The sequence below is a fragment of the Epinephelus lanceolatus genome, chromosome 5 (genome assembly GCF_041903045.1).
Source record: "Epinephelus lanceolatus isolate andai-2023 chromosome 5, ASM4190304v1, whole genome shotgun sequence".
Classification (NCBI taxonomy): Eukaryota; Metazoa; Chordata; class Actinopteri; order Perciformes; family Serranidae; genus Epinephelus; species Epinephelus lanceolatus.
The window spans coordinates 14,916,191-14,939,036 of NC_135738.1; the positions used below are offsets into that span (position 1 = coordinate 14,916,191).

Below are 22,846 nucleotides of genomic sequence, written 5' to 3' on the forward strand. Positions count from 1 at the left end.
GCTGATTCACGACAAGGAACTGGAAGCCGGACTCCATAGAAAAAAAGCATTGATTTAACATTGCTGAACACAGCAACTGCTGGTAGCTGCTCGATTTTTGTTTGTGTCATCGTGTGACTTTAGCGTTTGAAAGGGTTAGTTTAGATTTACTAGAGTCACACAGCAAAACAAACTAACTAACTGATTGAAGAAGCCAGAGACAAGCGGTTCCTATGTTTATAGCAAGCCAAAATTACTGTTTTTGTCAATGGTGGCTTTGACACGTGCATAAATTTACCACTTAAGCCGATAATGGCTTCCTTGTCAGAACCAGTTGTCTTCTTTTTTTAGGTGGGGCTGTTTTTAGGTGGCCAAAATACATTTTGCTTCTTCCCCACATTCATAGCAGTACATTGCTTAGCTTTGGTGTCGGCACTACAGTCTGCTTCTCCAAACTGGGTGTCGCGCCAACTGAAGTCTACTGAATGTAACACACTGACTGTGGATAATTGCCTCATACAACCCCACTCCAAAAAAATGTATCCCTTAAATACTTAGAGAAGCCCTTGTTTTCATGATCAAGGTTTTTTAAAAACCTGTACCAACCCGGCCCATTATGAGAGCCAATCCACCCCGCTCAACCTGTAAACATATGGGTAAATCATTCGCCTGAAGCTGACCCACAAACCTGGAAACTGGAGCTGAAAGTTTCCAGTAATGACCATCTCTAACCTCCTTGCTACTGCTGACCATATTGTATGTCAGTAAATATCACAATATAAATATGTGTTTTCTGTTTTACAAGTGCAAACATAGGAAGAGAGTAATTACTCACCCATCTTTTAAGTGGTTACGGTTAAGTATGATCTCGAGCGCACAGCTGATATCCTGTGTGGTTTGTCTACATGAGCGTACAGCTGACAGATTCAGTGGTTTGTTTACATGGCGTTACAGAAGTGCATATTTAATGGATTCAGTGTGGACAGAGAGGTACTTCCTTGCTGTTAGTACACAATGTTAGGCCTAAAGAGGGGAATATTTTTACCAGACATCATGAACGGAGAGATTTAAATATGTTGGACTTTAACAGATACTCCTGGTCAAAAGCCAAATACCAGAAAGCCTGAGCGCAGCAGCAAAGATGATAAAGAGAGACAGACACAGAGGTGGAGAGAGGAGAAGAGAAGGTATAAATTGGATTATTGCACAGTGTGCCTGTAAGTTATTAATAACTTAGTCAGAACGCTGCCTTGTCACTTACTAACCTGCCTCCCCAAATCAGCGATATTTTCTAACGAGGTCACCCAAACTGCCGGTCACCCCACGGGACTTGTGGGCTGTGGGTCGACCCACACATTAGTACTTTGTCTGCAATGCCAGTTTAAAGACTGTATGAAGAAGCAAATCTCTCACAGTGTTCAGATGAGATTCTACTGCGCAGACGGTCTTCAATCTTGAACATTTTGGGAGGTTGTGCTTGTGAATCTTTAGAAAGAAACTTCACTTTTAAAACTACAACAGTTAGTGTCCTCAGTTCCCAAAGGCTTACTGAGTGTTGTTAAAAGAAAAGGTGATGTAACACAGTTGTAAATAAGCCGCTGTGTTGCAGGCATCAAATTCATAATACATTTTACAAGTTTGAACATTAAATATCTTGTCTTTGTACTGTGTTCAATTAAATATGAAGAAAAGGTTTTGAAAAATGTTATATTCTGGTTTTACACAGTGTCCCAGCTATTTTGGAATCGGGACTGTATTTAACAGCATCCTCCTCACCATCTTCTCATCAGCCTGTTGATTACCCTCCTCTCATCATCTCCTTACCCTCTTCACTCTGTCTCTTTACTGTCATTTTCCTGCGATTCTTTGTCTGAGAGAGTTTCTACTTTCCCATCTGTTCCCCTCCTCACAGTAGCAGCACTGTCCATCGATCTCCCCACATCTCATGAGCCCACGACTACAGTGGTGATTCATTCAGACGCCGTGAAGCATGCACACACGCCATCACACATCTCCACTCCTCCATGCTTCGACTGATCAGCGAGAGTCCATAAGCCAGTATTACTTCATCTCACTTCTTAGGCCATAAATCCCTAAAAACGTGTAAGATTGCAGATAGCAGCGCCACTGTTTCACCCTCACCGAGATATAACTATGTTCCTCGTCCAGCTTAATCAAGTCGGATTGACTCTGCCAGGGAACTTGAAGGAGTTGCACACAGCTTGCCGCCGCCTGCCCTCCAGTGTACTGGGCAGCATTAAGCAGCAGCGATTTTGTTCATTTCATTTAAAGCTCTAAATTTAATACCGGCATTAAGGTTGCAGAAGATTATGTGAATATGCAGCTCTTCACTACTTCACTCCCGGCCAAGTCCCCGGTCCCCTGCTACCCGGGGGACAGCAGAGATTTGAAAAGACTCCTGGCTGCCACAAACTAGCAGCAGATGCATGTGTGTTATCTCAAAGGCCTTGGCTGGTCAACTTCATAAGCTTCTCTTGGTTTAAGTCTGTCCACTGAACTAGACCCAAATATTTGTGGCTGCTGGCTTGTGGTGAAAACATGTTGATTACATTGTGGGTCAGGTTAGCGGCTCAATGCAGCATGTTTTTCTTTTTTTTTTTCTGTCAAGGCCCTCCAACTCCTGTTTGTAATAGTAAACAGTGACTTTAGGAGCTGGTTGCAATGGTTTTTATGATATACTAAAAGTATATTTATCACTCAATTAAAACAGGTCAGACCACACAAACCAGTTCTTATGGAGAGATGAGCTGTTCCTAAATATATACAAATAGATAACTGCTGCTGAACCTGTTGACTAAACTAGCTCATTAAGAACTGTTTAAAGTATAGACATTATATCTATATATATATATATGTGTCTTGGCAGTCAATTACAGCAACTTACCCCTTTTTAGATATTGTATCAGTTACTTTTCCAAATCTACATGATGACCTACTCTTCACACTGTCATGAATTAGATTCACTGCACTGCACTTACTTACAAAGAAATCACATCACTTTTTTTAAGATGGTCCACCTGTTTTTCCTATTATCTCCTTCTTCCAAAACAGTGGCGAAGAGCACCAGGAGCAGGTGCCAAGAGTCTTCATTAAAACAAAATTATGACTGGTGTGTTAACTGCGTGCCAAATTAATCAGAGCACACAAGGCCGAACTGCCTCCTAAGACACCATATGACCAGTTGCTGACAAGCAGTGCAGCAGGGCTGGGCAATACAGAGAAAATAAAAAGCTGTGATATTTCTGATCAAATACCCTGATAAAGTAATATTGCAAAATGTTTACCCAATTAGAGTTTTTAAAGATAATCATCGTTAATGTGTTTATAATGAAGGCAAATTATAGAACAGCTAGAACAGTCTGGTACGTTCAGGAAGTTACATCATTTTACTGTGATGCAGCCTTTAAAACCTGTAAAAGACAACATGAGCAATATCCAAAATCTGAGACGATATCTAGTCTCATATCAACATATTTATATAATATCAATATGTTACCCAGCCCTACAATGTGGAATATAAAAGGCTATTTTATAAATAGAGTCCAGCACAGTGCTCACTTCACATTAGACGCCACATTACATTCCTTCCAGCAAATTTCACAGAGAACAGTGAGGGCAAAACAGCATCAGTGATCTGTTTAACTGAATATTCTCAAGTCTAGCTTAGCTAAAAACACTGTGTAGTTCATCACTGAGCCCGTTTGTAACTGGTATCAACAACATTGTCTTTACTTCAACTGTCTCTCCTCAGCTCCACTTTGTGCGTGCATGGATCAAGATTAACTTAATTGTCCTATAGAGTGGGAAATTTGTCTTGGGCTCTGCACCCGTGCTGCAGCCATGAAAATACAACATAGTACAGTACATAAACAAATCACTGTTATACACTAAGCATAGCAATAACAAAAGAACACAAAAGATAAATAAGCCCCGCCTTCTGTGAAACATAGTAGCAGAGGATATGTCAGATTAATACAGGGGTAGCACTGGATTTGCACATTACTGAGGTGTTTTGATTTCTTTAATTTGTTCATTTTAGTCACAGTTGGTGTACCACTTCGGTAGAGCCTGAAAAATATTAGCAGCTATTACAATTATGACGTTAATGGTGCACAGACAATGTATCACAATTATTGTGATGGTTGTTGGGGTTTTATGTATTAACTTTGCTGAACCTTTTTTCATCCAGTGTTTTTATCAGGTGAAATTTTAGTTTGTTCAGTACTTTGGTTTATGTTGGTGAAGATTCTCAGTCATCCAGGTCATGGTAATCATAAGTGATTATTTACGATTATTTTCATTGTCGACTAATCTGTCGATTATTTCTTCGATTAGTCGACTAATCATTTCATCGAAAAATGTGTTAAAATGTTGAAAAATGTCGATCTGTCTCGCCCTAATGTCTTGTTTCATACTCACGGCAAAGGGTTTTAGTTCACCGTCATGGGAGAGTGTGTAAAGCTGCCAATATCTGAACGTAAGAAGCTGCAATAAGAGTATTTTGGGGTACTTTTATAGTACTTTTCTATGAAAAATGACTCACACCGATTAGTCGACTACTAAAATAGTCACTGATTATTTTAATAGTTGATCAGTCATCGATTAGTCGACTAATCGTGGCAGCCCTAATGCTAATATCGTAGGCAACTGGACTTTGAGTTTCTTGAAGACGTTTCACGTCTCATCCAAGAAGCTTCTTCAGTTCTAACAGACTAGTGCAGAGTCACAGGCTTTAAACTCTGTGTGGGTGTCTTAGGGTCACATGTGAGTTGTTGACCCAATCATCCATCTTGTGTGTTGTTAGGGTTAGATGGGTCCAGGTGAGAGTTGGTGTCAAGTTGTCTGGGAAGGGATCCCACGACATTGTATGTAGGTGATAAATGGTGTCGTAGGCCACCTCTCTCTGATCACCGTTGGTCGTTCCAGTTTGACGTAGATGGCTTCTTACATGCCTCTTTCAAACCATCTTTCTTCTCTGGCCATGACGTGAGCATTGCTGTCCCTTCTCCATTAGATGTAAATGGACAGCTGTCTATTAGTTGGGTCAGCAACTCACATGTGACCTCAACCACTCTGTAAGGGAAGAAGCCTCTTGGATGAGAGGCGAAATCTTCAAGAAACTCAAGTAAGTCCAGTTGCCTACGATACAGCACTTAGGTTTACTTTGGTTCATGACGCTCTACCAGCATTTTGTTGCCTTTGGACAGAGCCAGGCTCGTCGTTTCTTGTGTCCGGTCTTTATGCTAAGCTAACCATAGTTATCGGACTGATATCAGTGGTATAAATCTTCTCTGCCATTTGCCCAAAATGTTGAACTATTCATTTTAGACAATGGGCGCACAAAGCTACTATAGGTTCACAATTTAAAGGAGTGGTGCACAGGATTTAGTGGCATCTAGTGGTGAGGATTGCAGATTGCAACCAGCTGAAGTTTCTCATGTGCACCAAGCATGAACTCCTGCGTAAGATTCCTTCAGTGGTCATTGTTCAGGAGGTTTTTACCGGTAGCTGAATTGTCCGCAGAGGTCTCCTCCTCTCCAAAACAAATGGACCGGGTGATTTAAAATGGTAAAAAACTGAATAAAGCAGTTTCATGTTGTAGAAGTGTTATTGTGTGGAGGGGCTGCTAATTAGGATAGTGGACGTGAAAATGCAAATGGCCCTCTCTAGAGCAAATGTTTTGTTTGTCCATTCTGGACTACTGTAGGACAAACATGCTGGTGCAACATTGCGGATTCCATGGACAAGGACCCGCTTTCTATGTAGATATAAACAGTTAATTCAAAGGTAACTAAAACATGACGATTCTTATTTTCAGGTGATTATACATTAAAGAAAACGTACTTATTATATTCCATTTCTGCCGGTATATCCCCCTAAATCCTACACACTGAACCTTTGAATAAATTTAATAGAACAAATTTACTTTTGAGCCAAATGAGAAAAAAAAAAGTTTCAAATTTGACAGTAGGTCTGCGTGACTTTTTCCGAGCGATATCTGATGTAGCCTACGCCTTTTGCCTTGTCCTTTAGAAAAACTTAAACCGTGTGTAGGGTTTAGCTGTCACATGCAGTATTGTCAGCCCCGCATCGCAACAATCAGAGAGTGACAGAAATATCACCATCAGTACAGTTCATCAAAACTAAATAAACAAAGCCAGAGAGGAGGAATGACTCAGTGCGAGTTGTGATTCATCGCAGGCTGCTATTCTACGATGGCTGATTTTAATAGAATGACTGAAAAGAGACACATCACCTTCTCCATTGTGCCAGCCCAGGCTTTTTTTTCCCACCATCCCACCCCAGAAACACTCTTCCCTCACGCAACAAAAACATGAATTCACGGCCTCTTTAAAAAAAGCCCTCAACACCCACCGTTTGCTTTTTTCGCTCCCCATATTTCCTGTGTTGAATACTGTTATATTCTCCTCCGTGTATTGTTTGGCTTACTCTATGTGTGTAATGTGTCAGCACATAACTTTGTATTGTTGTTTTTGTCCAGTTATGACATTTTACTATCCCTCTGCTACATTCAGACCGCCTACCAGAAGAACGACACATCCATCAAGTTTCAGTCTCCAACAGTAAACATCTCTTCGACCCATCCCCTGAAAACCTACGTCAAGCTGGACAACTATGTGAAGGAGCTGAAGCCCTTCGACTACCACCCTGACCCCAGCTTCAATCAGCTGAACAAGAAGGTCATCACGGAGGCCAGCATCATCATCGTCACTGTGAGTGCAGGCTGCTCGGGTCCTTTTTTTAATGCTGCAGTTGTGGTATGACAGCACAGTGTTTCTGAGAAGTCAGCCTCTTTGTGTGAAGGAATTAAGACAAATGGTGTTATTATCTGACTGGAGGATAAAAATGGAAAAGATGCTGAATTGCAGTTGCTGCACCACATTTTCACTCTTTAGCTGCTTATGTTATGGATGGGTTTCATTGCATATACAAATTATGCAAATAGCAGTACATTTAATATTTTAGCTCAGCAGGATGATTGTTTTGGAAGCCAAATGAACTGAGGCAAATGTGCATTAGTAGTTGCTCTTATTTATTCTCACTCTTATAAACAGATAAAAAGTATTCTTAATGTAAATATTCATTACTCTGAAACTGTTCTCCTGACTTGGGGGTGGTAAGATAAGTCTGAGGGGTCATTGGATGATTAACAGGAGACTATAATATAATAATTAGTAGTTTTTTTCGGAGTGTGTGTTAATGACTGAATGATTTTACTTCTTCTGGACCCAAAAAACTCTTTAAATACAATCAATGAATGAAGAATTTTCATTTTGGTTTCACACATACAACCAAGTAAACATAGTTTTGCCTTAAGTCAGAATTATTAAAACATACATTACAATATAAATTACAGTATATAGGTTAAGATGGGTTAAGATGCCCACACCCCTGTAATTCCTCTCCTAACCAATATGATATATATGGCACAGATGTATTGAAGGACTTTGCTTTAGTGAATTGTGACTTTGGATTTATTCCACCAGAGCCATTTTAGAGCAAATTGAATTCTTTGTCACTGGAAAATAGTGTTCTATGTATTTGTATTAGTTGTACGTAAGAAGATTTGATGTATTTATATGATGATGGGGGATTTATGGTGAAAGTAATTCAATTTATTTTGAAAGGAAATAAAATAAGATTTTTCTCCTTTAAAGTAAAAATGTAAAGTTAGACCATTTAGGACAAGACGCCGCCATTAGGAAAGGAGGTAAAAACCTCCAGGGGCATCCTGCCTCAAAAACATTCATGGATACTTTTTTCTTCAGTGATCTGATTGGTCAGAGGTCGAAGTGTTGACAGGCTGAGATCTGATACCCTGAAGTTAACCTGCTTTGGAGCAAAATATGATTTATCCCGGTAAAAAGAGAACCAGCTTTGTAGTACTGAAAACCCAGAGTTAACCCTGAAGTCACCTCGCTAACTACAAATCCTGCTTTGTAGTACAGCCCTCAGGTCAAAAATAAAAGTAAACGATGTAAGCAAATTGTGCAAATGAGCGTTTAATTACTTAGTCCTCATAATAGGCACTTTAAAACGACGACCTGAGGGCGATCACCCGATAGGTGATCTGAAAGCTGGGCTGGATTTGTTGGCCAATGTCAAGTTCCTGTAGCAAGACGCAATGCAAAACATTAAGACTGAGTCAATGGAACTTCTATAAAAGAGTCGTCATTATCATGTTTTGTGTGATAGATATTAAATTTACTGTCACATAAGACAAAAAAAACACTGAATCGTCTCCATTAAGAAGCTGGGTCAAGGGAATATTGTGCATTATTACTGTTAAAGGTCAAATTCTGTGTTGATTGATTTATTAGTTATTGGTCTAACTGATGCAGCTATAGATTTGTTTTACAGCTTATCACTTCTTTATGTCAGTTTCAAGACTTTATAGAATTCCCTTTTTAAAGTTTCTTTGTGCAAACACTCTTTAGGTAAATTAGTCAGGAAAGGAATCAGCAAAAAAAAAGGTCTGAGGCCTTTTCAGTTACTCAGATGCCGGTTTTACTCAAGCAAATTTCACCTATATATTCCAGACTGCATTAGAATAATTGAAAGCATGTCTGTAGATACATTAGTGTGCTGTCAAATCTCAGAAATTTATATTGCAATGCCAGAACTGTGGGATTGACTGGAGCTGTGCCTGCGGTGTCTTAAGTAAGAAATTACTTAGAAATGTGCTTACAATAAATATAATCTTAATCTTTCTAATTACTTTGGCACTCATGGTGGAACAGCGAAGAGCTGTTATAAACTTTCCAGCCCATTACTAATGAAAATATGATGTTTCTGCTTGATGGTGTTTAAATGTAGTAATTAATTTCTCTCCCATGGAGTTCAGTCTCGACACTTTGAGCTTTACATTAGATCTTCCCCTGCAGGGTCGAGGATTCTCCAAAGCTATGACAGCCAAAGAGGCTCAAGCATTTGTGGGCAATGTTCAATGTGTGGTCAACACGCTTCAGGATGACAAGCTGTTTCTGGACCCGCCTTCCACCACGCCAAGCGCTCGCTCCAGACGGCACCGCAGGGACACCCGGCCTGAGCTGCTGGACTTAACGGTGAGATCAGACAAAATCAGGCAGTGGCCGAGGAAGCACTCAGATCCTTTACTTCAGGAAAATGTCTTTTATTCGTGCATTAATGTTCAGGCAGCATATTACTGTTGAACATTTACACAAGTACAAAAGACCAAAAAAAAAAAAAAAACACTTAACAAAAAACAAAACTAAGCACAGCATGATCTCTGCAGTGTCAATAACATCTATGATTCAACAGTCTGTCAGCAAAGCATCAGTCCTTGAAGGAATCAGCAAGTGACCCGTTCAACAGATCAAACCTGGAAACAAAAGAAAAGTCCCTTTGGCACAGCCAAAGCAAAGAACAAGATCCAACTCCTTCAGCCTGTATCTTCACTGAAAAAGGAACACAGTGTTCATAATATTAGTTAGACATGAGATGTAAGGCTAGCACAGTATCGGATATACACTACATGATTTCCGTTACCAGTAGAGTTAACGATAATAACATTATTGCAATCAGTCAAGCTAATTAGTTTCTTTTATTCCCGTGTCATGCACCTAAAAGTGCCCAGCCTTCATGGGTTTATAAGACACCAAAAGAGATAGTTGCAGCATTCACAGATAATTCATAACAATTCAGTTCATTTCAAAATTACCAAAAAAGAAACAAACATACTATAACAGCTCATTCTCGAACAAAATATTCTGTCTTCTCTCCCAGGCCTTGCAAACAAAATCTGCAACAAAAAAAAGGTTCCCTTCCTGAAACATAGTTCAAGCTTTTCATAATCATCCAACTCAAGCAAATAAACATAAAAGGAAAACATTCTACGTAATAATACCTCCCTCTCAGCCTCATAAGCAGGACAATAAAACGAAACATAACACACATAAACATAACACGAAAAATGAACTTCGTTCTCAATCTTTAAATTTGTTTTTGAATTACACACTCAAAATATGAGTGTAGGGAGGTGGAGAGAGAGTCTGTAACCAGAACTGTACAAAATAAGACAAAAAGAGCAATTACCCCTGATGGATAGTGAAAAGGCAACCAGATGGCCCTGGGGACGGGAGAAAACATGACACCCCAAATGAGATGTACATCTAACAAGCAAATAAATTCCTCACAAGTGTCTGGCTCCTTTGACATGTTTGCTTCCTTTTATAAAAGACAAAAACTGGTTCCAGACAAGCAAGCAAGCATTTGTATTTGTATTTTTAACTGTTTTATCTAGAACTGCAACTGATGATGAATTTCTTGATGGAATAATATTGTTTTTTAGGTGACTGTTAATAGATTGGTTGGTTGGTTTGTAAAAGTTATAATTACTCAGGACCTGAAGTGACACCTTCACAATACTAATTTTGTCCAACCAATAGTCCAGACCTTAAAATTATTAAAAATAGCTATAAATATTTAAGGAAAAGCAGCAAATTCTCACATTTGAGGAGCTGGAAACATGAAATGTTGAATGATTATTCAATTCACTTCAATCCAATTCAATTCAATAGAACTTTATTAATACTGCAGGAAATTCATGTGCCAGAGGATGCTTCAAATTACACTAACACTAAGTACAGTAACCACAGTTTTAACGATTCATAACCAGTGCCAACCAGACAACCAGTGGGTTCCCCGGGTCAGGGTCACTCACTGGGTCCAGTTTTAGAACAATAGAGTATTAAATATCTGGCAAAATATACAAGATAAAAGTGTAATAAAAGTACTGTAGTGGTGATAAAAACCACATTGCCATGCTGCCAAAATGAGCCTTACTACACTGTGCTACAGAACAATTATTAAAAAGTACATTAATAAGATAAAACAATAATAAAAGACACAAGATGATGACAAGCAACTCAAGCAGGCTGCCGCCCGAGACGGTGCAGCAAATAGAAAAAAATGACAACAGAATCAAAGTAGCTGCCACTCATTGTCTGTCAGTCGAGTTTTGGTTTCAGCTTCTTTATTCCTGCTGGGTAGTTTAATCTGTGAGCATCAAATTTTGTAAGCTCTTTATAGGTTTTGTTTGTAAAATTCTTAATTTGCAAAGTACCAAGTAACTACAGCTTTCAGATAAATGTGTTGCAGTGAAAAGTTCTGTAAATCCTCATGAAATGTTGTTCAATAGAAGTATGAAGTGTCCTGAAAAGATAATACTCAATTACAAGTACCTCAAATAAGTGAAGTGCTTGAGTAAATGTACTTACAGACTCGCGCACAGACTTGCAGATAAAAGCGTGCACGCACCATGAATCTTTACTGTACTTCTCTAGGCATGTCCTCTGTACATCTGGGGACCCCATTTTTTTACTGGTTGAACAGTTTTCATGTAGCTACAGGCCCTTTATAATTACATTTAATTATAGCCGAGCCACGATTGTGATGAATGTTGTAACCTCTCCTCTGGGTAATTCCTCTAAGTGAGCTATTGTTTCAATTCCGTGGCTCTGTGCTGCATAAAGAAGTGACACCAACAGACTATCAATAGGTACAAAATACCTACACAGAAAAAGCTTGATTATAAAGTGTCACACTCGATGCACTTATGCATTCGTTCAGTTAATGCAGGCCCACCAACTTGCACACAGCCCCAGCCCACTTTAAAAATACAGAAAGGTCCTGCCGCTGCTTTAGCAGAGCTGTGGGCAATTATGTAGATTGTGCTCCATCCCAGTTTCCTCTCCAGCGCTGTCGAATCCTTACCATTGACACCTACCTGAATAAATCTCTGGCTAAAATGTTGAGAGCTTGTGCGGATAATAAGTTTCCTTCTCTCTTTTTCTGTTTATCCACAGATCAAGTTTGGGAAAGGGGAGTGGGTGGTTGGCTCAGTGCAGTATGAGAAGAAGAATGATTTGTCACTCTACATCATCATCCCTGCTGTCATTGTGCCTATGTTGCTCATCATCGCTATATCCGTCTACTGCTACAGGTAAATTAAGCTATTTTGGGTAAACATCTCACACTATAAAAAATAATCTGCTTCTAACAGCATTTTTTAATATCTGAATTTCTGACCCGACAGTTCAATGTCACAAAATACTCAGTTTAGGTCTCTAAATACTCTGTTTTCAGATACGTGCTGTGCCATCTTCTTGCAGGAGAGGCTATTTTTGTGTGTTGTTTAGCAAAAACATAACTCAGCTTACAGTTAACTTGCAAACCTGCACTGTTTTTGCAGATGTTCCCAGCCTCAGCCTTTTACTTGTGACTTTTTAAAGGGGAACACCACCTAAATAATGAATTCCAATATGTTATGTCCATGGCCAAGGAAAGTTCAATCAATATTTGTGTAGATGAGCTACTCTCTCAGAACCAGAAGCCAGAGAAGTAAGTCTCAAACTTGTGATGTCATTGGGTTTAAAGTCTGGAGCTGACTGATTTTGTGGACCCGCAAAATGTTTGTTTTCTCATTTATACCCAAATAAGCTTCATTCAGTTGTAATTTTCTCAAGTCTGAAGTAGGAAATATACCCCTATAGACTGAATTACTGTGATATCGCTCTAACAACAACAACAATCACCTCCGGGTAGAAAAGTGGCGATTGATTGCAACTGTGGCGATATATGAGATTGGCAAAATTGGTGATTTCTGTTGCCGTTTTCAGCTGTAACCTTAATGTTTGAAGATATATAGTTAAACACGGTGGTCCAACCTATCTGACATTTCTACTGTGCTTATGTTTTATACTCTTTTGCTTCGTTATCATGTTTAATAAACCAAATCTACCGGCATAGAAGCTAAACAGTGAGCTGCTATGGACAGGGCCGCAGCAAAAACGTACTTCGGCCACCTAGAAATATCAGTATCTGTGTAAGTGTACGCTAAATTTGAGTATTTGCTCTGGTTTACCTTACACACTAATTGAGGCAGCAACAGACCAGCAACTCTGTGTTCTGCTACGTGAAATGACCATTTTTGTCAGTGGAGTATGTTGGCTTTGATATAACAGCTTTAGTTACCCATCAGAAAAAGGCTGTCTGATGGTAAGGTAAAGTGCTGAAAATATATAACGTACACTGAAACTGATATTGATTTCCTTTTTTGGTAGGCTTTTTATAGGTGGGTAAAAACTAACTAATTGAGGCAATGTCTGCTCAGCATCGTTGGTTTAAATGTACGTGATGCAAGGAATATTCTACCTGGAAGTTATCGTAAATAATAATCGTGATTTGGTCTATTCCCCTGGGTGCTCCCAATGTCATCTGTCCCAATGCGTTGTCTATGGAGCAGTACCAGACTTATACATGATGACATCACAAATTTGAGTTTTAACACTCTAGTTTTTGGATTTGGGAGAGAGTTGTTCATGTTTACTCATATTTTTAGACGTTGTTTGACCATAGGAATTGAGTTTTGTTGGAACTGGCTTTACTTCCATCAAATAATGATAATTATTTCTCCTCGAAATACTTGTTTCCTTTTCTTCTGCACTTGTTAAAACCCAGTGTTTAGAACCGTATTGAAGTGCCAAAAACTGGGCTTGCAGATTTGATGAAGTGGCTGTTTGGGGTCAGTTAGATGTCAGTTTAACCTCTGATGAACAAACTGCTATAAAACTCAATTAACAGAAATCCAATAGACCTATCTGGGGATATGGGAGTGATAGAGCTGCAGAAATGGTACTGTCAACATCAATCACTGTTGTGCATTTAAAAAATCATTGTATTTAATCATTGTATTTAACAAGTCTTTCAAAAACAAATCAGAAGTAGTGTATAAAATATTGATTTATCTACACATTTCAAATCGGAATATTTGCAGCAGTATTATTACCAGGGTATTTAGAAATCCTGACGGTATGAAATTTAATACTGAAAAACATGGTGCCTGCGAATGGTTACAGGACTGTAAACAGCTGGCCAGCAACAGGATAGCGAGACCACGAGTATTTAGTAAATGGGCTCCATATTCAGTTTTGCTGAATTGTATGTATGCTGCAGTAATTTAATTAATCTCACAGACTGATTTAGGGCAGCCCGTGCAACATATAGACCGATGTCACACTGTAGACCAATGAACAGACAGATCAAACAGAGTAGCAGCTCTGTGTCTCTCTGAGTGTTGCTGGAGAACTTGTGAGTGAGTGACTGGGCGGAGAGTGTGAGAGAGGAGAGATGCACACTGGTATGTGTCATGTAACGCAACATGACCCTGTATTGATATAGATGCCGTTATCTAAATTTATATCTTGCTTGAAATATATCGCTATATTGTACAAAGTCATTTATATCGCCCAGTCTTAACCGCGAGTTAGGAGCGCCTCACACAAATACCCTGTTCTCTGCTACTAACCAAGAAAAGAAAAGACATTAATGTCATGGCACAGTCTTGTAGTCTTGTTATATTTTTATTTTAAAAGGATGCCTTTATGGGGCGTCGGTGGCTTAGTGGTAGAGCAGGCGCCCCATGTACAAGGCTGTGGCCGCAGCGGCCCGGGTTCGAGTCCAGCCTGTGGCCCTTTGCTGCATGTCATTCCCCCTTCTCTCTCTCCCCCTTTCACACTTACCTGTCCTATCCATTAAAGGCAAAATGCCCCAAAAAATATCTTAATAAAAAAAAAAAAAATTTCAGTATTGTGACAATACTCATCAGAAGTACTGTGTCATTTTCTGATTTTCTGTTGTGGGCTTCTTAAACACATCAAAAAATAAAGATGAAAAATAAATTGTTAAGCAGCAAATTTCATAAAAGTAGGAAAACTCATGATGAAGTATTAGGCTGATAAAACTAAATAAGTGGGGTTTTTTGTGGTTAATAAGGTCCCAGTACTGCACATAGAATTTAAAATGAAGCCCCGCAGAAAACAAAAAACATTATGTAACTGAAACATATTGTCTTTTTTATTCTTTTAATGAGATTGTGACCCATCAGCTTCATCATGGGAACCACTATTTTCAGCTAATGTTATTATTGGAATTGTTTGTGAAGTATTACAGCTTACTGTGCTCATTTTACTGTTAAATTTAACCTGTTCAGTCCATGCATCCTAGAGATTCTCCCAAATAAAAGGCGATCTGTTTGCCAGTTGATATCTTTGTCACAGGTGGTCATGCATCAGTTAAAGTCGCTCACCTTCTGCTAAATATTCATAAAACACCTACTGTATATCAGGACCAACAAACCCACTGTGACGGAGTAATATTGGCGCCAACAGGATATGTTTGTGAGACTCAGAGGAAACACTATGGCTAAGTTATCAGCCAATTGTGCCAACTCAAAGCAGAGTCTTTGAACAGCAATTAGACCTGAAATTATTTCTAAAAAAAAAAAAAAGTTAAAAGCCTTTCCTGCTTTGATGACTCATTTATTCTTTGTGGAATCTGTTCAGGAGAAAGAGTCAGCAAGCAGAGAGGGAGTACGAGAAGGTGAAACATCAGCTTGAGAATCTGGAGGAGAGCGTACGAGACCGCTGCAAAAAGGAATTCACAGGTACCAACAGTGCAGCTGTGCAAAAGCTCAGCAGTATCGCTAATGCCCCTCAAAGGATCCATGTTTCTAAAAAGCCATAAAGTAATGAAGTGCTTCATAGCTCTGATTACATTTCTTTGATGTATTGTACTGCAGTGAATTAAATAAATTCTCCTGCTTAACATCATGTTATCATCATTACGAGGAGCAGTTTTGCAGTAACAGTAATAGAAAACAATCTTTCACAGCTGAAATTATTTTCCTGGCAAAGCTCTCCCTTCTCTGCCTCTCGCAACATAATGATTGAGACAGACGAGCTGCACACAAATGAGAAAAGGCTGCTTATTAAAAACGAACGAGGTGCTATTTTCTTGTTTTTTATCTCACAGACTTGATGATCGAGATGGAGGATCACACCAATGAGCTGAGTGAGGGACGGATCCCCTTCCTTGACTACAAAACCTACACCGACCGCGTCTTCTTCCTGCCCTCTAAGGACGGTGCCAATGATGTCATGATCACAGGAAAGCTCGACATCCCAGAGTCTCGACGGGCCACTGTGACCCAGGCACTGAACCAGTTCTCCAACCTCCTGAACTCCAAGACCTTCCTCATTAATGTAATTATACTGCATGAGTGAATCACTGAATGGTCAGCTGTGGTCATAAACTGATAATCAGTTTACAGCAAGGTGTCCAACATTAGAACTTTGCAAAGTGATTGATGTGTGATACTTTTAAAACGTATTTAGATATTTAACATTTTCCTGTAGCCAGGTAAGGAGGAGGGCTGTAGGGATGTCGATCAGTCAACCACTTTGGTCCAAACTGAAATACCTTTGCAGCTGTTAAATGGATTGCCATCAAACATTCATGGTTCTTAGACGATGTATTCTAATGACCTTGGTGATCCCCAGACTTTCCTCTGACACCACCAGCAGGTTCACATTTATGCAACTGAATGATTAATTGAATGAAATTTGGTGCAGACATTCACGTCTCCCACAGGATCATTTGTAATAACTTCTGCTGACTTTTCCTCCAGCACCATAATCAGGTCAAAATGTTTGTTCAGTACTTTGATTTGTGACCAAATACCAGCAAACTATTGTAATTCCCATCCGCTTCAGCTGTACTTTGTGTTTAGCGCTAATTAGCCAATGCTAGCATGCTAACACGCTAAACTAAACAGTGCACATTTTGCACAGTCCCAGCTAAACATCAGGGGCCGTATTGACAAAGGTTCCTACTACTAAGAGTTGCTCCTAGTGACGAAATATTAAGAAATTCTGACATTATCTTAAAAAGTTAAGACTAGATCCCAGATCCCAAGGTAAAAATTATTCACAAAGCATCTTAGTGCATAAGAGAGCTCCTAAGGTGAAAAGCTGTTAGGAGTAGGGAGGAGGACTTTTAAGAGTTTCTTAAGCAGAAGAGAAAATGGTAAAAAGACAAAGAGGAAGGAGAAATATTCTCCAAACACTGGATGACATTGAGTAAATTAAATTGCTACAGATTTGATGGTGCAGTGATGTTTGTGGTCAACCTCATTAGGGATATGCGCATATCTCCCAACCAACGCAATAACGATGTAACGCCAGAAATAAAATGATCACAACTCGGGATACATGATATTGGAATTTTCACCAATATCTGATATGCTGATACGTAACAGCTCATTTGACCAATTACCAATACCAGTATCAATATATCCACTTTTTCCCCACCTAATTTTAGTGATCATCAAGTCTCGTATGTAGTAGAATTAACATAATACTAGTCCATACCCATTGGTAGCTTTGTCACCTTCTACCTATGCCAATCCTCAATGCCTATGTGCAGTTTCGCATAGATTGACCACGTCAGTGAGTAGAAAAACGTGGAACGGACAGAATGACTGACACACACTGACAGTTTCCGTGATTATGTACAGCATACCATACCATGACTTAGTTATACCAAAAAGTAGAAAAAAAACCCAAACATTCAGCCACAGGGGGAGCCACAGCGACTGGTCGCATTTTAGCCATTTTTAAGCATTTTTCTGTTGTTATAGCGCCACCCAGTTGCCAATTAGAGTTAAATTTCTCCAGTCACCTTGAGGCGTCCTGTTCTACATATCTACCAAGTTTAGTAAAAATCGATATGGCAGTTAGGCCTAGATAAGAAATTAGCTCTCTAGCGCCGCCATTTTGTTTGATGGGGTCAATAATGGAGGGGTCCCCTCAGATTATGTGTGGTCATATGCCTACAAAGTTGTGTGGTGATCGGTGAAACCCTTGAGATGTTATACACCTTTATGTGATGAGCCACGCCCTCCGCAATATTCATTGCCTTATAGAAGCTCAGTTTTAGTAAGTTTTCCAACTTTTGCCAAGAGGGAACTTTAGATATTGGTCCCTAGATTATGTTCACCGAGTTTCATGCAGATCGGTCAAACTTCCTAGGAAGAGATCGATTTGAATTTTTTTTTTTTTTTTTTCAAAAAATTCAAAATGGTGGAAAATCTATATAACCAGAAGTTAAGGGTTCTTGAGGCAAATTTGTTCCTCATGAGGAGAGGCATCTCTGTGCAAAGTTTCATGTCTGTACGACATACGGGACATGAGATATGCCCATTCAAAGTTTGCAATTTCAATCGGTTGCTGTAGCGCCCCCTTTGGCCAATTGATGTAATATTGCTTCATTCGCATCCTCCCATGACTCTCTACCATTGTGCCAAATTTCACATGGATTGACCAAGTCAGTGAGGAGAAAAACGTGGAACAGACACACACACAGACAGAGTTTTTGTTATTATATAGTAAGATATAGTAAGATTATGCATGCCTACTCTTACTGTGATGGCCACCAGTAGATGGAGACATTAAAGACAATACATTTCAATGTATGAAATATTCATTCATTGCGCAAAATAATAAAAAGCATGTTGGCCAATTCTGATATTTAATTTCAAAGTCAATATTGGCCCATGCCAATGACATGCCAATATTATCATGCATCCCTAATCACAACACTAAGATGTTTTGAAAACTGGGAAAATACAACAGTGCAGCAGTGATGACTTGGGTCTGTTTCAACCTTCCATCAGCAGAGTGATCACACAAACAATGACAACACTTTCAGTCTCATTTTGTGACACAGTTCATTTCATTTCCATTGGGTGTCTGCACCTTGCAGGCTCACAAAAGGGCAACCAATCACATCTGTTAAAAGAATGTGTCATACCTAGCAACAGGGTCAACCACACGTCCTCACTGTCCCATTCTTGCTCAGAGCTGCTCTGAGGATGTTCCTAAATTACTCCTAAACTAGAACTAAAAAATTGTTAGGCTAAGTTAGAAACTCTCAGGTAATGTTCTCAGAATGTTTGTGAATATGGCCCCCAGGATAGTCGTAGTGACATTAGCACTGCTGTGTCAGTACAGCCTTCCCACTAGGGGGTCGTTCCAATGTTCCCAGGGTTCAGTGTTTCCCAGATTTAAATGGCACAGAATGGGAATATGACAAAGGGCCCTGTGTTCCTCAGCTCTGTATTTGCTTAATATGACATCAGTTTAATTGGATAATATTTATAGAATGTCTCATTTAAAGCAATGAGCACAATAGGAGGTTGAATGTGTGTTAAGATAATATTGAACTAAGAAACATAGCACCTTTGGAGCTTAGGGCCCTGGGAACAGAGATGCGCTTCCTACATCTACCTTCTAGGATGGCTGTGGACACGTCTTCTTAACATACAGCAAGCAAGTGAACAATGGCAGATGGAGTGTGAACAATTTTCCATATAACTACGAGTTCAGATGACATTCAGGGAGCATATTGAGATCTGAGAGAGCCTAAAGAACGGCATACTGTCGCTCTGAAAACAGGTTTAAGGTGTGCAAAGCTTTGAAAAACCAGGGGCAGGGTAATGATTTTTCAAGCAAACAACATGTCATTTGACCTGCTGACCTGCATTTATCAGTTTAAATTTAACACACATTTAGATATTAACGCTTACAGAATTCATTAAATAGACCTAGAAAAGGGGTTGGCATGATTTAGATTTTTAGTACTTTTAACAAACTCCAATCAGCTAATTAAATTAGTGAAGCAGCATAAACATTGAACCACATCCATGAACATCTGCACTGACATCTCTCTCACTTGGAACTACTCAGAGAATGAAAACACAGTGGCGTTTCTTCTGAATAAACTAAACCGGCATCGTTCATCGTGATGAAGGAGTATGCAACACTATGGCTCTTTATGCGTTTTATAGCGGTTGGACCACAGTGGAAGTTTATGGCAGGGAGCCATGAGTATATCAGGCTGTGGCTACACAGGCAGTCCTCCAAAAATCTGCCAGGGTATATTCATTGTTAATTCATTGCGTTCACAGCCCCGTCCTTAGTTACTTAGGTAAACTTTTATTGACAAAATCACAAGGGTGTATTTACCTCCCACTGCTCTGGTGGTGCACACATCTGTTAGCTTTCAAAATCTGCCGTAACCACAGTCAGTACACTGAAAGGTCTTTTATATCTCTCTGAATTCAGGCTCTCCTCCATTGATTTAAGGACTTTGTAATGTGTTCGTTAGTTGAGTACAGTATTGGAAGTGAGAAGCAGAAGACAGAGCAGAGGGAGACGTGTGAAGATTCCTAATAATCCAATATTGCTGGCACAGAAACGGCCTCTGAGGTGCTAACTGTATATGTGTGGGTGATTCCTCTTCCACTAATTGGTATCTTTTCTTAGCTACAATATTTTACAAGGCAGAACTGGATTTACCTTGATAATTATTGTTTTCACAAGCATTAGTCTTTTGATTATTTATGCGTATTATGTTGGATTTGCTTGTGTGTATGTGTGTGTCTGTGCGGGCTTCATCAGGATGATTAATTTAGCTTGTCTTTTCCATGTTTCTTTGTGGGTGTGTTGGTATGTTTGCAGTTTATCCGTACCCTGGAGCGCAGTCATGACTTCAACGCCAGGGCCAAGGTGTACTTTGCCTCCCTGCTGACGGTGGCTCTGCACGGGAAACTGGAATACTACACCGACATTATGAGAACGCTGCTGCTGGAGCTGATGGAGGAATACGTCCACAGCAAGAACCCGAAACTCATGCTGCGCAGGTGAGTGAGGAGCAACTCAATGCTGCTGCTCAGAAGATACCAGTGTAGTCAGATACAATGCCAGCAAGGCAGTGCCAAGTTTAATATCTTAGAAGTCCTGTACTGCTAAGATATCACAGCAGCTACATAACTGGGATGCTTCTTAGTCACACTAGCAGAGTTGTTCTGGGGATGGCAGTGCAGGTCGGTCAACTGCTTTGGTTCAGACTAAAATATCTCAACAACCATTGGATGGATTGGCATGAAAGTTTGCACAGGCATTCATGTTCCCTACAGGATGAATTCTACTGACTTTGGTGAACACATAATCTGACTCACCGGATATAGACTGCGGCTATAAGCCTGCCCTTGGCAGGCTGATTTAGGACGACATTCTCCCCCTTCCCACTATTTACATGTTCTCTTGGCTAACAACATGCAAACTGCAAATGGCACATTTTGACAAAGATTTGCATCATACAATAAGGCATGCCTGCTTTGTTCTTTCAGTGAGTTGTTGTAAAGGTCTACACAGAATGAAACAACAAGTGAATGCACCTGGGAAAGCTCAGACTCTGTCTTGCAGTTCTCTCATGCCCAGTGTTGATCTGATTTCTGACATGGCCAGTCGGAGTTGATTTGTGTGAGGGAAATTCTCTCCTCTGAAGAGGTGACGGACTCGGTGTGAGGAATCAAGTCTCTTTAATGCATGCAGCACGGAGAAAGGACCCAAGTGTTCTCTGCCAACCTTCAGAATGTACAGACTTTTATTCTCTACTGAAGCTCTGTTTGCACCCAACAGCTGCCCTTGTAAAGGAGATTGCCCCACATAGAACAGATTTACCAATACAGGAAACTTTCCCCCCACCAAATGAAAGGTCATGACCCCCACTACAGATTCCTGAATAATTCCCACATTTGTCACATCTTTTCACACCAGTGAAAGTGACTTCACAAATGTGTCGATCTGTTCCATTTCACATGTGCTTCTGTGATGTCATCGTGATAATGTTCTGCAAGAATCACATACAGCTGGCAAATCATCTGTGGTTTAAATGTGTCCACTGAGCTCTTCCAGAGCTAAAGCATAGTCATGCTTCACCTCTACAGCACAGATGATCAAATTATGTTTGTTTTTTATCATTTATGTTGAATCACTGTTGAATCACACAGTGGACCTATGGCTGTTAATGTTGTTTTGTGGCCTTTTTCCTTTGTGGAGCTATTTTAATGCCAGTGCTCACCATCCTGTGTGCAAATGTTCCAATAAAAAAAGTTACCCCTGACACTAGGGATGGGCGATATGGCCCTAAAATAATATCACAATATTTCATCTATATATATAAATCAACAGGTCATTTCCTTCTCTTGTAGCAAAACCCCAAATGATTGAGTTTATTTTTTTCCCACCTGGACGTTTATAGTCTGCCATTTCTCCTCTAATCATCACCCTGTAACCTGTAACAGGCTGTTTACTATCACACATCATATGTAGTTTTTTTGTTGAGCCACGAGCATCATGTAGGTTTATATTACCGAAGGTTTATGACAAAATCACTTGACGACAGAGGAGAGGGAGAGACTCTGTGCTGCTGCCAGAGGAGCCGCAGAATGAGTTCCCTCTGAGCAGTAACTTGCTAAAAGAGTCTAAGAAGTTCTAAGAAGTCTGGGGCTGTTCATAAAACATTCAGGACGCCACAGTTTATTCCACACTACTGAAGCTGCTCCTGTTTTTGGAACCACAGTGGAGTCAGTTATAATTTTGCTTTTAGCCATGCTTGTTGTTGCCGTGGGTAACAGTATGACATCAGAATGTCAAGAGGCCAAAATAGCACGTGTTTTCATATGATATTAAAAATTATACCGGTATTATCATAAAGGAGATGATATGGTACACCCCTACCTGACACTGTTTTGCAATGCACCATGCCAGTCCTGCGTTTAGTGCCACCCAAGATGATTGTGATTGGTTTAAGGAAATAAAATCAACCCAGAGCATTTTTATCCCTATACCAAAATGATAGTGTGCCTCTCCAGCTCTGACAAAGCACTCTGGAGATAGATTTGGGTACGCGAGACTAGTGAACACCTGATTTTTCAGTCAGTGCCACCAGCAGGTTGAAGTAAGTCCAGTAAAATATCTCTACATCTACAGGATGGACTGGCACCAAATCCTGTAGACATTCATGTTAGCATATGCATTTAGTTCAAAGCACCATCTCCTAACCTCACAGCCAGCATGACTGTACTCTTGTTTAACAACTTCTGCCCTGAGATCATTAG

General features: G+C 39.8%; 1 protein-coding gene across 3 annotated transcripts in view; it reads left to right on the forward strand.

Annotated features, from left to right (window-relative positions):
* plxnb2b (plexin b2b) overlaps positions 1-22,846 on the forward strand; it is a 175,848-nt gene that overhangs the window by 134,784 nt on the left and 18,218 nt on the right. For all 3 annotated transcript variants that reach the window (XM_033634929.2, XM_078167744.1, XM_078167745.1), the window contains 6 exons: positions 6,537-6,734; positions 8,907-9,086; positions 11,850-11,986; positions 15,387-15,487; positions 15,856-16,085; positions 20,403-20,584. In XM_033634929.2, the coding sequence (XP_033490820.2) occupies positions 6,537-6,734; positions 8,907-9,086; positions 11,850-11,986; positions 15,387-15,487; positions 15,856-16,085; positions 20,403-20,584 (1,028 nt within the window). The remainder of the gene's footprint in view (positions 1-6,536; positions 6,735-8,906; positions 9,087-11,849; positions 11,987-15,386; positions 15,488-15,855; positions 16,086-20,402; positions 20,585-22,846) is intronic.